Below are 16,484 nucleotides of genomic sequence, written 5' to 3' on the forward strand. Positions count from 1 at the left end.
AGACTCTCCCTAGACCTGGCTGCCCAGCCAAACTGAGCAATCATGGGAGAAGGGCCTTGGTCAGGGAAGTGACCAAGAACCCAATGGTCCCTCTGACAGAGCTCCAGAGATCCTCTGTAGAGATGGGAGAACCTTCCAGAAGGACAACCATCTCTGCAGCACTCCACCAATCAGGCCTTTATGGTAGAGTGGCCAGACGGAAGCCACTCTTCAGGAAAAGGCACATGACAGCCCGCTTGGAGTTTGCCAAAATGCACCTGAAAATTCTCTGGTGTGAACTATTTGGCCTGAATGACAAGCATCACGTCTCTCTCTCTCTGGTTCTCTCTCCCTCTCTCTTTTCCTCTCTCTCCTCCCCTCCTCTCTCTCTCCTCATCTCTAGATGCCCTGATAAAACCCATCAGTCTGAGGGACTTGTTTTACTATGGAACACAGCAGCCCAGCATCACATCTCTCTCCTCCCCTCCTCCTCTCCCTCTCTCCCTCTCTCTCCTCCCCTCCTCCTCTCCCTCTCTCTCCTCCCCTCCTCCTCTCCCTCTCTCTCCTCCCCTCCTCCTCTCCCTCTCTCTCCTCCCCTCATCCTCTCCCTCTCTCTCCTCCCCTCCTCCTCTCCCTCTCTCCCTCCCCTCCTCCTCTCCCTCTCTCTCCTCCCCTCCTCCTCTCCCTCTCTCTCCTCCCCTCCTCCTCTCCCTCTCTCTCCTCCCCTCCCCCTCTCTCCTCCTCCCCTCCTCCTCTCCCTCTCTCTCCTCCCCTCCTCCTCTCCCTCTCTCCTCCCCTCCTCTCCCTCTCTCTCCCTCCCCTCCTCCTCTCCCTCTCTCTCCTCCCCTCCTCCTCTCCCTCTCTCTCCTCCCCTCCTCCTCTCTCCACTCTAGTCCTTCAGAGGGAGTTTTACTATGGGACACAGCAGCCCAGCATCACGTCTCTCTCCTCCCCTCCTCCTCTCCCTCTCTCTCATCCCCTCCTCCTCTCTCTCCTCCCCTCCTCCTCTCCCTCTCTCTCCTCTCTCCCTCTCTCCTCCCCTCCTCCTCTCCCTCTCTTCCTCCCCTCCTCCTCCTCTCTCCTCTCCCTCTCCTCTCCCTCCTCCCCTCCTCCTCTCCCTCCTCCCCTCCTCCTCTCCCTCTCTCCCTCCTCCCCTCCCCTCCCTCTCCCTCTCTCTCCTCCCCTCCTCCTCTCCCTCTCTCTCCTCCCCTCCTCCTCTCCCTCTCTCTCCTCCCCTCCCCTCCTCTCCCCTCTCTCTCCTCCCCTCCTCCTCTCCCTCTCTCTCCTCCCCTCCTCCTCTCCCTCTCTCTCCTCCCCTCCCCCTCCCTCTCTCCCTCTCTCTCCTCCCTCCTCCTCTCCCTCTCTCTCCTCCCCTCCTCCTCTCTCCACTCTAGTCCTTCAGAGGGAGTTTTACTATGGGACACAGCAGCCCAGCATCACGTCTCTCTCCTCCCCTCCTCCTCCCCTCTCTCTCATCCCCTCCTCCTCTCTCTCCTCCCCTCCTCCTCTCCCTCTCTCTCCTCCCCTCCTCCTCTCCCTCTCTCTCCTCCCCTCCTCCTCTCCCTCTCTCTCCTCCCCTCCTCCTCTCCCTCTCTCTCCTCCCCTCCTCCTCTCTCCACTCTAGTCCTTCAGAGGGAGTTTTACTATGAGGACACAGCAGCCCAGCATCACGTCTCTCTCCTCCCCTCCTCCTCTCCCTCTCTCTCATCCCCTCCTCTCTCTCTCCTCCCCTCCTCCTCTCCCTCTCTCTCCTCCCCTCCTCCTCTCCCCTCTCTCCTCCCCTCCTCCTCTCCCTCCTCTCCTCCTCCCCTCCTCTCCTCCTCCCTCTCTCTCTCCTCCCCTCCTCCTCTCCCTCTCTCTCCTCCCCTCCTCCTCTCCCTCTCTCTCCTCCCCTCCTCCTCTCCCTCTCTCCCTCCCCTCCCCCTCTCTCTCCTCCCCTCCTCTCTCCCTCTCCTCCTCCCCTCCTCCCTCCCTCTCTCTCCTCCCCTCCTCCTCTCCCTCTCTCCCTCCTCCCTCCTCCTCTCTCCTCTCTCTCCTCCCCTCCTCCTCTCTCCACTCTAGTCCTTCAGAGGGAGTTTTACTATGGGACACAGCAGCCCAGCATCACGTCTCTCTCCTCCCCTCCTCCTCTCCCTCTCTCTCATCCCCTCCTCCTCTCTCTCCTCCCCTCCTCCTCTCCCTCTCTCTCCTCCTCTCCCTCTCTCTCCTCCCCTCCTCCTCCCTCTCTCCCCCCTCCTCCTCTCTCTCCTCCCCTCCTCCTCTCCCTCCTCCCCTCCTCCTCTCCCTCTCTCCCTCTCTCTCCTCCCCTCCTCTCTCCCTCTCTCTCCTCCTCCTCCTCTCCCTCTCTCTCCTCCCCTCCTCCTCTCCCTCTCTCTCCTCCCCTCCTCCTCTCCCTCTCTCTCCTCCCTCCTCCTCTCTCTCCCTCTCTCTCCTCCCCTCCCTCCCTCCTCCCTCTCTCTCTCCCCTCCTCCTCTCCCTCTCTCTCCTCCCCTCCTCCTCTCCTCTCTCTCCTCCCCTCCTCCTCTCTCCACTCTAGTCCTTCAGAGGGAGTTTTACTATGGGACACAGCAGCCCAGCATCACGTCTCTCTCCTCCCCTCCTCCTCTCCCTCTCTCTCCTCCCCTCCTCCTCTCCCTCTCTCTCCTCCCTCCTCCTCTCCCTCTCTCTCCTCCTCCTCCTCTCCCTCTCTCTCCTCCCCTCCTCCTCTCTCCACTCTAGTCCTTCAGAGGGAGTTTACTATGGGACACAGCAGCCCAGCATCTCTCTCTCTCCCCTCCTCCTCTCCCTCTTCTCATCCCCTGCCTCTCCTCCTCCTCTCCCCTCTCTCCCCCTCCTCCTCCTCCTCTCTCTCCCCCCTCCTCCTCTCCTCTCTCTCCTGGTGCTCTCCTCTCTCTCCTCCCCTCCTCCTCTCCCTCCTCTCCTCTCCTCCTGGTCCTCTCCTCCCTCCTCCTCTCTCTCTCTCCTCCCTCCTCCTCTCCCTCTCTCTCCTCCCCTCCTGGTCTCTCCTCCCCTCCTCCTCTCCCTCTCTCTCCCTCCCCTCCTCCTCTCCCTCTCTCTCCTCCCCTCCTCCTCTCCCTGAATCCTCCCCTCCTCCTCTCTGTCCTCCTCCCCCTCCTCTCTGGTCCTCCTCTCCCTCCTCCTCTCCCTCCTCCCCTCCTCCCCTCCCTCTCCCCTCCTCTCTCTCTGAATCCTCCTCCTCCTCTCTCTCCCTCTCTCTCCTCCCCTCCTCCTCTCCCTCTCTCTCCTCCCCTCCTCCTCTCTCTCCCTCCTCTCCCTCCTCCCCCCTCCTCCTCTCTCTCCTCCCCTCCTCCTCTCCCTCTCTCTCCTCCCCTCCTCCTCTCTCCACTCTAGTCCTTCAGAGGAGTTTTACTATGGGACACAGCAGCCCAGCATCACGTCTCTCCTCCCCTCCTCCTCTCCTCTCCTCATCCCCTCCTCCTCCTGGTCTCTGTCCTCCCCTCCTCCTCTCCCTCTCTCTCCTCCCTCTCCTCCTGGTCTAGTCCTTCAGAGGGAGTTTTACTATGGGACACAGCAGCCCAGCATCATCTGACCTCCCTCCTCCTCCCCTCTCTCTCATCCCCTCCTCCTCTCCCTCTCTCTCCCCTGGTCCTCTCCCTCTCTCTCCTCCCCTCCTCCTCTCCTCTCTCTCCTCCCCCTCCTCTCCCTCTCTCTGACCTGGTCCTCTCTCCCTGAATCTGACCTGGTCCTCCTCTCCTGAATCTCTCCTCCCCTCCTCCCCTCTCTCTCCTCCTCCTCCTCTCCCTGTCCTCCTCCCTCTGACCTCCCTCTCTCTCCTCCCCTCTCCCCTCTCTCCTCTCCTCCCTCCTCCCCTGGTCCTCTGTCCTCCTCTCCTCTCCTCCTCCTGTCCTGAATCTCTCTCCTCCCCTCCTCCTCTCCCTCTCTCCTCCTCCCCTCCTCCTCTCTCCACTCTAGTCCTTCAGAGAGTTTTACTGGACACTGCAGCCCAGCCTGACTGACTGAGACACTGGTTGCTTACTGAACTGTGTGTTGTGGTTGTACTGTTCTGTGGATGGTGGGTATCTCATCCTGCAGCCTTGTCTCTGTCTGGTTTACTGAGGAACGTCACTGATGTCCTGAATCTGACCTGGTCCTGTCCTGAATCTGATCTGGTCCTGTCCTGAATCTGACCTGGTCCTGTCCTGAATCTGACCTGGTGCTGTCCTGAATCTGACCTGGTCCTGTCCTGATTCTGACCTGGTCCTGACTCTGACCTGGTGCTGTCCTGAATCTGACCTGGTGCTGTCCTGAATCTGACCTGGTGCTGTCCTGAATCTGACCTGGTGCTGTCCTGAATCTGACCTGGTCCTGTCCTGATTCTGACCTGGTCCTGTCCTGAATCTGACCTGGTCCTGTCCTGAATCTGACCTGGTCCTGTCCTGAATCTGACCTGGTGCTGTCCTGAATCTGACCTGGTGCTGTCCTGAATCTGACCTGGTGCTGTCCTGAATCTGACCTCGTGCTGTCCTGAATCTGACCTCGTGCTGTCCTGAATCTGACCTGGTCCTGTCCTGATTCTGACCTGGTCCTGTCCTGAATCTGACCTGGTCCTGTCCTGAATCTGACCTGGTGCTGTCCTGAATCTGACCTGGTCTGGTCCTGAATCTGACCTGGTCCTGTCCTGAATCTAACCTGGTGCTGTCCTGAATCTGACCTGGTGCTGTCCTGAATCTGACCTGGTGCTGTCCTGAATCTGACCTAGTGCTGTCCTGAATCTGACCTGGTGCTGTCCTGAATCTGACCTGGTCCTGTCCTGATTCTGACCTGGTCCTGTCCTGAATCTGACCTGGTCCTGTCCTGAATCTGACCTGGTGCTGTCCTGAATCTGACCTGGTGCTGTCCTGAATCTGACCTGGTGCTGTCCTGAATTTGACCTGGTCCTATCCTAAATCTGACCTGGTGCTGTCCTGAATCTGACCTGGTCCTGTCCTGAATCTGACCTGGTCCTGTCCTGAATCTGACCTGGTCCTGTCCTGAATCTGACCTGGTCCTGTCCTGAATCTGACCTGGTCCTGTCCTGAATCTGACCTGGTGCTGTCCTGAATCTGACCTGGTCCTGTCTGAATCTGACCTGGTCCTGAATCTGGCCTGGTCCTGTCCTGATTCTGATCTGGTCCTGCCCTGAACCTGACCTGGTCCTGTCCTGAATCTGTGTTGTCTGTTCTACTGATGTCCTCCTCCATCAGGTTTGCCTGTCCGTCTGTCCGTCCGTCCGTCTGAATTAGCTCATCAGTCTAACCTCTCCTGTGTAGTTTCTTTGTATAATCTTAGCTGTGTGTTCTTCATGTGTTGTCAGCAGGTTGCTAAGGAGCAGGGGGCGGAGATTTCATCAGAGCACGACCCAATCAGAGAGCCGGGCTGGTACCTGAGCAGGAAGTTGCGTCAGCGTCTGTGGGAGGAGCATGATGTGCAGGGCTTGACCGTGGTTCAGTTCCTGGGGGACTCTGTCCTCATCCCTGCCGGGGCGCTGCACCAGGTACCTCTGGTAGATTTAGTTTGAACATGGCAACAACACAACATGACAACAACACAACATGACAACAACATGACAACAACACAACATGACAACAACATGGCAACAACACAACATGACAACAACACAACATGACAACAACATGACAACAACACAACATGACAACAACATGGCAACAACATGACAACAACATGGTATCAACACAACATGGCAGCAACACATGACAACAACACAACATGACAACAACATGGTATCAACACAACATGGCAGCAACACATGACAACAACACAACATGGTAGCAACACATGGCAATAACACATGACAACAACATGACAACAACACAACATGACAACAACATGACAACAACACAACATGACAACAACATGGCAACAACACAACATGACAACAACACATGACAACAACATGACAACAACACAACAACATGACAACAACACAACATGACAACAACATGACAACAACACAACATGACAACATGACAACAACATGGCAACAACACAACATGACAACAACATGGCAACAACACATAGCAACAACACAACATGACAACAACACATGGCAACAACACAACATGGTAGCAACACAACATGACAACAACATGGCAACAACACAACATGACAACAACACAACATGACAACAACATGGCAACAACACAACATGACAACAACACAACATGACAACAACATGACAACACAACATGACAACAACACAGCATGACAACAACATGGCAGCAACACAACATGACAACAACATGGCAACAACACATGGCAACAACACAACATGGTAGCAACACAACATGACAACATGGCAACAACACAACATGACAACAACATGGCAGCAACACAACATGGCAGCAACACAACATGGCAGCAACACAACATGACAACAACACAACATGACAACAACATGGTAGCAACACATGGCAACAACAGAACATGGTAGCAACACAACATGACAACATGGCAACAACACAACATGACAACAACATGGCAGCAACACAACATGACAACAACACAACATGACAACAACACACATGACAACAACATGACTCTGCTGTCTCTGTCCCCTTGGGTTCCCAGGACCAGGACTGACAACCACTGATACAGTAGACATGACTCTGCTGTCTCTGTCCCCTTGGGTTCCCCAGGACCAGGACTGACAACCACTGATACAGTAGACATGACTCTGCTGTCTCTGTCCCCTTGGGTTCCCCAGGACCAGGACTGACAACCACTGATACAGTAGACATGACTCTGCTGTCTCTGTCCCCTTGGGTTCCCCAGGACCAGGACTGACATCCACTGATACAGTAGACATGACTCTGCTGTCTCTGTCCCCTGGGTTCCCAGGACCAGGACTGACATCCACTGATACAGTAGACATGACTCTGCTGTCTCTGTCCCCTTGGGTTCCCCAGGACCAGGACTGACAACCACTGATACAGTAGACATGACTCTGCTGTCTCTGTCCCCTTGTGTTCCCCAGGACCAGGACTGACAACCACTGATACAGTAGACATGACTCTGCTGTCTCTGTCCCCTTGGGTTCCCCAGGACCAGGACTGACATCCACTGATACAGTAGACATGACTCTGCTGTCTCTGTCCCCTTGGGTTCCCCAGGACCAGGACTGACAACCACTGATACAGTAGACATGACTACTGTCTCTGTCCCCTTGGGTTCCCCAGGACCAGGACTGACAACCACTGATACAGTAGACATGACTACTGTCTCTGTCCCCTTGGGTTCACAGGACTGACAACCACTGATACAGTAGACATGGCTCTGCTGTCTCTGTCCCCTTGGGTTCCCAGGACCAGGACTGACAACCACTGATACAGTAGACATGACTCTGCTGTCTCTGTCCCCTTGGGTTCCCCAGGACCAGGACTGACAACAACTGATACAGTAGACATGGCTCTGCTGTCTCTGTCCCCTTGGGTTCCCCAGGACTGACAACCACTGATACAGTAGACATGACTCTGCTGTCTATGTCCCCTTGGGTTCCCCAGGACCAGGACTGACAACCACTGATACAGTAGACATGACTACTGTCTCTGTCCCCTTGGGTTCCCAGGACCAGGACTGACAACCACTGATACAGTAGACATGACTCTGCTGTCTCTGTCCCCTTGGGTTCCCAGGACCAGGACTAACAACCACTGATACAGTAGACATGACTCTGCTGTCTCTGTCCCCTTGTGTTCCCCAGGACCAGGACTGACAACCACTGATACAGTAGACATGACTCTGCTGTCTCTGTCCCCTTGGGTTCCCAGGACCAGGACTGACAACCACTGATACAGTAGACATGGCTCTGCTGTCTCTGTCCCCTTGGGTTCCCCAGGACCAGGACTGGCAACCACTGATACAGTAGACATGACTCTGCTGTCTCTGTCCCCTTGGGTTCCCCAGGACTGACAACCACTGATACAGTAGACATGACTCTGCTGTCTCTGCCCCCTTGGGTTCCCCAGGACTGACAACCACTGATACAGTAGACATGACTCTGCTGTCTCTGTCCCCTTGGGTTCCCCAGGACTGACAACCACTGATACAGTAGACATGACTCTGCTGTCTCTGTCCCCTTGGGTTCCCCAGGACCAGGACTGACAACCACTGATACAGTAGACATGACTCTGCTGTCTCTGTCCCCTTGGGTTCCCCAGGACTGACAACCACTGATACAGTAGACATGACTCTGCTGTCTCTGTCCCCTTGGGTTCCCCAGGACTGACAACCACTGATACAGTAGACATGACTCTGCTGTCTCTGTCCCCTTGGGTTCCCCAGGACCAGGACTGACATCCACTGATACAGTAGACATGACTCTGCTGTCTCTGTCCCCTTGGGTTCCCCAGGACCAGAACTAACAACCACTGATACAGTAGACATGACTACTGTCTCTGTCCCCTTGGGTTCCCCAGGACCAGGACTGACAACCACTGATACAGTAGACATGACTACTGTCTCTGTCCCCTTGGGTTCACAGGACTGACAACCACTGATACAGTAGACATGGCTCTGCTGTCTCTGTCCCCTTGGGTTCCCAGGACCAGGACTGACAACCACTGATACAGTAGACATGACTCTGCTGTCTCTGTCCCCTTGGGTTCCCCAGGACCAGGACTGACAACCACTGATACAGTAGACATGGCTCTGCTGTCTCTGTCCCCTTGGGTTCCCCAGGACTGACAACCACTGATACAGTAGACATGACTCTGCTGTCTATGTCCCCTTGGGTTCCCCAGGACCAGGACTGACAACCACTGATACAGTAGACATGACTACTGTCTCTGTCCCCTTGGGTTCCCAGGACCAGGACTGACAACCACTGATACAGTAGACATGACTCTGCTGTCTCTGTCCCCTTGGGTTCCCAGGACCAGGACTAACAACCACTGATACAGTAGACATGACTCTGCTGTCTCTGTCCCCTTGTGTTCCCCAGGACCAGGACTGACAACCACTGATACAGTAGACATGACTCTGCTGTCTCTGTCCCCTTGGGTTCCCAGGACCAGGACTGACAACCACTGATACAGTAGACATGGCTCTGCTGTCTCTGTCCCCTTGGGTTCCCCAGGACCAGGACTGACAACCACTGATACAGTAGACATGACTCTGCTGTCTCTGTCCCCTTGGGTTCCCCAGGACTGACAACCACTGATACAGTAGACATGACTCTGCTGTCTCTGTCCCCTTGGGTTCCCCAGGACTGACAACCACTGATACAGTAGACATGACTCTGCTGTCTCTGTCCCCTTGGGTTCCCCAGGACCAGGACTGACAACCACTGATACAGTAGACATGACTCTGCTGTCTCTGTCCCCTTGGGTTCCCCAGGACCAGGACTGACAACCACTGATACAGTAGACATGACTACTGTCTCTGTCCCCTTGGGTTCACAGGACTGACAACCACTGATACAGTAGACATGACTCTGCTGTCTCTGTCCCCTTGGGTTCCCCAGGACCAGGACTGACAACCACTGATACAGTAGACATGGCTCTGCTGTCTCTGTCCCCTTGGGTTCCCCAGGACTGACAACCACTGATACAGTAGACATGACTCTGCTGTCTCTGTCCCCTTGGGTTCCCCAGGACTGACAACCACTGATACAGTAGACATGGCTCTGCTGTGTCCCCTGGGTTCCCAGGACTGACAACCACTGATACAGTAGACATGACTCTGCTGTCTCTGTCCCCTTGGGTTCCCCAGGACTGACAACCACTGATACAGTAGACATGACTCTGCTGTCTCTGTCCCCTTGGGTTCCCCAGGACCAGGACTGACAACCACTGATACAGTAGACATGGCTCTGCTGTCTCTGTCCCCTTGGGTTCCCCAGGACTGACAACCACTGATACAGTAGACATGACTCTGCTGTCTCTGTCCCCTTGGGTTCCCCAGGACTGACAACCACTGATACAGTAGACATGGCTCTGCTGTCTCTGTCCCCTTGGGTTCCCCAGGACTGACAACCACTGATACAGTAGACATGACTCTGCTGTCTCTGTCCCCTTGGGTTCCCCAGGACTGACAACCACTGATACAGTAGACATGACTCTGCTGTCTCTGTCCCCTTGGGTTCCCCAGGACCAGGACTGACAACCACTGATACAGTAGACATGGCTCTGCTGTCTCTGTCCCCTTGGGTTCCCCAGGACCAGGACTGACAACCACTGATACAGTAGACATGACTACTGTCTCTGTCCCCTTGGGTTCACAGGACTGACAACCACTGATACAGTAGACATGACTCTGCTGTCTCTGTCCCCTTGGGTTCCCCAGGACCAGGACTGACAACCACTGATACAGTAGACATGGCTCTGCTTGACAACCACTGATACAGTAGACATGGCTCTGCTGTCTCTGTCCCCTTGGGTTCCCCAGGACTGACAACCACTGATACAGTAGACATGACTCTGCTGTCTCTGTCCCCTGGGTTCCCCAGGACCAGGACTGACAACCACTGATACAGTAGACATGACTCTGCTGTCTCTGTCCCCTTGGGTTCCCCAGGACCAGGACTGACAACCACTGATACAGTAGACATGACTCTGCTGTCTCTGTCCCCTTGGGTTCCCCAGGACCAGGACTGACAACCACTGATACAGTAGACATGGCTCTGCTGTCTCTGTCCCCTTGGGTTCCCCAGGACCAGGACTGACAACCACTGATACAGTAGACATGACTCTGCTGTCTCTGTCCCCTTGGGTTCCCCAGGACCAGGACTGACAACCACTGATACAGTAGACATGACTACTGTCTCTGTCCCCTTGGGTTCCCCAGGACCAGGACTGACAACCACTGATACAGTAGACATGGCTCTGCTGTCTCTGTCCCCTTGGGTTCCCCAGGACCAGGACTGACAACCACTGATACAGTAGACATGGCTCTGCTGTCTCTGTCCCCTTGGGTTCCCCAGGACCAGGACTGACATCCACTGAAACCTGATCACATATCCCCTTAGTACCTGTCCCACCTTGTGTTGGCCTCATGTTATACTTCTCTCTCTGTCTTTACGTCTCTCTCTCTCCCCCTCTCTTTCGGTCTCTCCCTCTTCTTATCTTGTTTCTGTAGTCTGCTGTACCAGTATAGTAGATGTCCAGATTGCCTTGTAGGTGTTATATTGAACTAGTCAGATAAGAGGAGAGCCTACTGCCACTCTGCTCTGTTCTGTTGGAACTCCTGCCTTCTAGCTACATGTTCTCACTCCTCTCTCCCCTCCCTCTCTCTCCCTTCTCTCTCCCCTCCCTCTCTCTCCCCCTTCTCTCTCCCCCTCCCTTCTCTCCCCCTTCTCTCTCCCCCTCCCTCTCTCTCCCTTCTCTCCCTTCTCTCTCTCCCCTCTCCCTCTCTCTCCCTTCTCTCTCCCCCTCCCTCTCTCTCCCCCTTCTCTCCCCCTCCTCTCTCTCCCCCCTCTCTCTCCCCCCCTCTCCTCTCTCCCTTCTCTCTCCCCTCCCTCTCTCCCCTTCTCCTCCCCCTCCCTCTCTCTCCCTCTCTCTCCCCCTCCCTCTCTCCCCTTCTCTCTCCCCTCCCTCTCTCTCCACTTCTCTCTCCCCTCCCTCTCTCTCCACTTCTCTCTCCCCCTCCCTCTCTCCACTTCTCTCTCCCCTCCCTCTCTCCCCCCCTCCCTCTCTCCACTTCTTTCTCCCCCCCCTCTCTCCACTTCTTTCTCCCCTTCTCTCTCCCCCTCCCTCCCCCCTTTCTCTCCCCCTCCCTTTCTCTCCCCCTTCTCTCTCCTCTCCCCTTCTCTTCTCTCTCTCCCTCTTCTCTCTCTCCCCTCCCCTTCTCTCTCTCTCCCTCCCCTTCTCTCTCTCCTCTCCCCCTTCTCTCTCCTCCCCCCTTCTCTCTCCTCTCCCCCTCCCCTCTGACAGGTGCAGAACCTTCACAGTTGTGTCCAGGTGATAAATGACTTTGTGTCTCCAGAGCATGTATTCCACTCCTTCCACCTGACACAGGAACTGAGATCCTCCAGAGAAGAGCCCAACTACGAAGATAAACTACAGGTGGGTTTGCTGTGACGAACTCCTGTCCTCTCCTGTTCTCATCTCAATGCGTTTCCCTTTAAAGTGACAATCTGACATTGATACATCCATATTAGGACTTAAAATGAACTACTTTATTGTTTGAATCACAGAATGCCCTTTTAATGTTCTCTACATACAGGGCCTTCAGAAATTATTCACACCCCTTGACTTTTCCACATTTTGTTGTGTTACAGCCTGAATTTAAAATGGATTCAATTGAGATTTTGTGTCAAAATACTTCATCATTTTAAACACAGATTCAAACACAAAGAACATGGAGGTTTTCCATTGCCTCAGGAAGAAGGGCACCTATTGGTAGATGGGAAAAGACATTGTATATCATGGAGCATGGTATCAATATACCCAGTCACTACCAAGATACAGGCGTCCTTACTAACTCAGTTGGAGAAGAAGGAAACCACTCAGGGATTTTACCATGAGGCCAATGGTGACTTTAAAACAGTTACAGAGTTTAATGGCTGTGACAGGAGAAAACTGAGGATGGATCAACAACATAGTAGTTACTCCACAATACTAACCTAAATGACAGAGTGAAAAGAAGGAAGCCTGTACAGAATACAAATATTCCAAAACATGCATCCTGTTTGCAACAAGCCAATAAAGAAATACTGCAAAGAAATTAACTTTATGTCCTGAATACAAACTGTTACGTTTGGTGCAAATCCAACACATCACTGAGTAACACTCTTCATATTTTCATGCATTGTGGTGGCTGCGTCATGTTAGGGGTATGCTTGTCATCGGGAAGGACTAGGGAGTTTTTCAGGATAAAAAAAATGAAATTGAGCTAAGCACAGGCAAAAACCTGGTTGTCTGCTTTCCACCAGACAGTGGGAGATGAATTCACATTTCAGCAGGACAAAAACCTGGTTCAGTCTGCTTTCCACCAGACACTGGGAGATGAATTCACATTTCAGCAGGACAATAACCTGGTTCAGTCTGCTTTCCACCAGACACTGGGAGATGAATTCACCTTTCAACAGGACAATAACCTGGTTCAGTCTGCTTCACCTTTCAGCAGGACACCTAAAACAAGGCCAAATCTACACTGGAGTTGCTTACCAAGACAACATTGAATATTCCTGACTTGCCTACTTAGAGTTTTGACTTAAATCTACGGCAAGACCTGAAAATGGATGTCTGACAATGATCAACAACTCATTTGACAGAGCTTGAAGAACTTTGACAAGAATAATGGGCCAAATGTTACATAAATCAGGTTTGGAAAAAGCTCTCAGAGAATTACCCAGAAAGACTCTCCGCTCTAATCGCTGCCAAAGGTGATTCTACCGAGTATTGACTCAGGGGGTGTTGATACTTATGTAAATTAGATTTCTGTATTTCATTTTTAATACATTTGCAGAAATTCCTAAAAACATATTTTCACTGTAACATGATGGGGTATTGTGTGTAGATGGGTGAGAATCCATTTTGAATTCAGGCCTGTAACACAACAGAATGTGGATAAGCCGAGGGGTTTGAATATTTTCTGAAGGCGGTGGACATAGTGTCACCACGGTACAAAACAGAGACAAGTACAACGAAGGAGCTCTCTTCTGGGAGCGAAGGAGAAACAGGCTTTGTGTCAGTAATACAACTCAATATAGAGACAACGAAGGAGCTCTCTGGGAGCGAAGGAGAAACAGGCTTTGTGTCAGTAATACAACTCAATATAGAGACAACGAAGGAGCTCTCTGGGAGCGAAGGAGAAACAGGCTTTGTGTCAGTAATACAACTCAATATAGAGACAAGTACAACGAAGGAGCTCTCTGGGAGCGAAGGAGAAACAGGCTTTGTGTCAGTAATACAACTCAATATAGAGACAAGTACAACGAAGGAGCTCTCTGGGAGCGAAGGAGAAACAGGCTTTGTGTCAGTAATACAACTCAATATAGAGACAACGAAGGAGCTCTCTGGGAGCGAAGGAGAAACAGGCTTTGTGTCAGTAATACAACTCAATATAGAGACAACGAAGGAGCTCTCTGGGAGCGAAGGAGAAACAGGCTTTGTGTCAGTAATACAACTCAATATAGAGACAACGAAGGAGCTCTCTGGGAGCGAAGGAGAAACAGGCTTTGTGTCAGTAATACAACTCAATATAGAGACAACGAAGGAGCTCTCTGGGAGCGAAGGAGAAACAGGCTTTGTGTCAGTAATACAACTCAATATAGAGACAACGAAGGAGCTCTCTGGGAGCGAAGGAGAAACAGGCTTTGTGTCAGTAATACAACTCAATATAGAGACAACGAAGGAGCTCTCTGGGAGCGAAGGAGAAACAGGCTTTGTGTCAGTAATACAACTCAATATAGAGACAACGAAGGAGCTCTCTGGGAGCGAAGGAGAAACAGGCTTTGTGTCAGTAATACAACTCAATATAGAGACAACGAAGGAGCTCTCTGGGAGCGAAGGAGAAACAGGCTTTGTGTCGGTAATACAACTCAATATAGAGACAACGAAGGAGCTCTCTGGGAGCGAAGGAGAAACAGGCTTTGTGTCAGTAATACAACTCAATATAGAGACAAGTACAACGAAGGAGCTCTCTGGGAGCGAAGGAGAAACAGGCTTTGTGTCAGTAATACAACTCAATATAGAGACAACGAAGGAGCTCTCTGGGAGCGAAGGAGAAACAGGCTTTGTGTCAGTAATACAACTCAATATAGAGACAACGAAGGAGCTCTCTGGGAGCGAAGGAGAAACAGGCTTTGTGTCAGTAATACAACTCAATATAGAGACAACGAAGGAGCTCTCTTCTGGGAGCGAAGGAGAAACAGGCTTTGTGTCAGTAATACAACTCAATACAGAGACAAGGTTCTCTCTGGTGAAGCTCAACTTCTCGTCCACCCAAACTCAGACATCTGTATGTTTTGCCCTGCTCTATACAATGTCCTTCCATGGTACTAATGACATGGTTTTCTCTCCCTCCTGTTTGACCTCTCCTCTCTGTCCTCTCCGTCTCTCTCTGTCCTCTCCCTCCTGTTTAACCTCTCCTCTCTGTCCTCTCCCCAGGTAAAGAACATCTTGTTCCACTCTGTGAAGGATGCATTGACGTCGCTGAGGAGGTACAGCCAGGAGGAGGAAGAGAACTCCTGACCCGTAGTCTCTCTGGCTCCTCCCTATCTGGCTCCTCCCTCTCTGGCGCCACCCTCTCTGGCGCCACCCTCTCTGGCGCCAACCTCTCTGGCTCCTCCCTCTCTGAGACATCTTCCTTCAGCCTGGAACAGATATATACACACTGACACTAACCACAACAGCAGAACACACTACAACACACTAAAACTACATGTTACTGACCAGCATCACTACACAGCATCAGGATACTGACCAGCATCAGGATACTGACCACAACAGCATCAATACCCAGCATCAGGATACTAACCACAGCAGCATCAGGATACTGACCACAGCAGCATCAGGATACTGACCACAGCAGCATCAGGATACTGAGTTCAGCAGCATCACAGCACAGCATCACCTGGAACCTGTTCACAGCATCAGGAGAACTCTGACTGTGTTCTGTAGAATTCTGTTCTCACAGCTCTGACTGCTGTTCTGGAACCTTCTGTTCTCACAGCTCTGACTGCTGTTCTGGAACCTTCTGTTCTCAGCTCTGACTGCTGTTCTGGAACCTTCTGTTCTCACAGCTCTGACTGCTGTTCTGGAACCTTCTGTTCTCACAGCTCTGACTGCTGTTCTGGAACCTTCTGTTCTCACAGCTCTGACTGCTGTTCTGGAACCTTCTGTTCTCACAGCTCTGACTGCTGTTCTGGAACCTTCTGTTCTCACAGCTCTGACTGCTGTTCTGGAACCTTCTGTTCTCACAGCTCTGACTGCTGTTCTGGAACCTTCTGTTCTCTGTTTCTTCCTGTTTTCCTTTTGTTTGTTTAGTTCATTGTTTTCTTTCAAACGGTTGTATATTGTTTCTGTGAAAATGATGTATTTATTTTATAGGAGTTGTAAATGATGTTCTAGATCAAATGTAAATGTGACTTGTACAGTTTGCTAAATGATGAGTTGTGAGACGGATGCCGCTTCCTACACTGAGACAGTTACTGTGAGGAAACCGACTTCAGCTGTCGCCGAGAACTCTGGGAGTCGCTGCTGAATCGTCCTCATGCCATATCTTTTAAAACCAACCGCCAAACTATTCTATTGTATGAAACCGCAGTACAGTTGTATTATGTAAAAAAAAAGACTAAATGAATAATACACTTCAGCATTTCATTAAGAAGTATTCACTGTAAAATGGAGACATTTACACACAAAAATAATTTATTCAAATTTGACGTTTAAACGATAACAATTGTGTAAATATATACATATATACATTCACTGATGTATTTTTTAAAACATGGCTTGCTTCAATTTGTAATTTTAAAAGTGCAAGTGTTATATGCTTTGTACATTGAAGTTCAAAGGGTTTTACATTTTCCATTAAAATGGATT

The 16,484-nt window shown here is 52.0% G+C and overlaps 1 protein-coding gene across 1 annotated transcript in view; it reads left to right on the plus strand.

Annotated features, from left to right (window-relative positions):
* The window catches only part of LOC115127686 (probable JmjC domain-containing histone demethylation protein 2C), a 31,215-nt gene extending 15,721 nt beyond the window's left edge, over positions 1–15,494 (plus strand). The window contains exons 5-7 of the mRNA XM_065015338.1: positions 5,294–5,473; positions 11,868–11,999; positions 15,048–15,494. Coding sequence (XP_064871410.1) covers positions 5,294–5,473; positions 11,868–11,999; positions 15,048–15,131 — 396 coding nt within the window. The 3' untranslated portion in view covers positions 15,132–15,494. The remainder of the gene's footprint in view (positions 1–5,293; positions 5,474–11,867; positions 12,000–15,047) is intronic.
* Positions 15,495–16,484: the final 990 nt, after the last annotated feature.

The sequence above is a fragment of the Oncorhynchus nerka genome, unplaced genomic scaffold, assembly GCF_034236695.1.
Source record: "Oncorhynchus nerka isolate Pitt River unplaced genomic scaffold, Oner_Uvic_2.0 unplaced_scaffold_1509, whole genome shotgun sequence".
Taxonomy (NCBI): Eukaryota; Metazoa; Chordata; class Actinopteri; order Salmoniformes; family Salmonidae; genus Oncorhynchus; species Oncorhynchus nerka.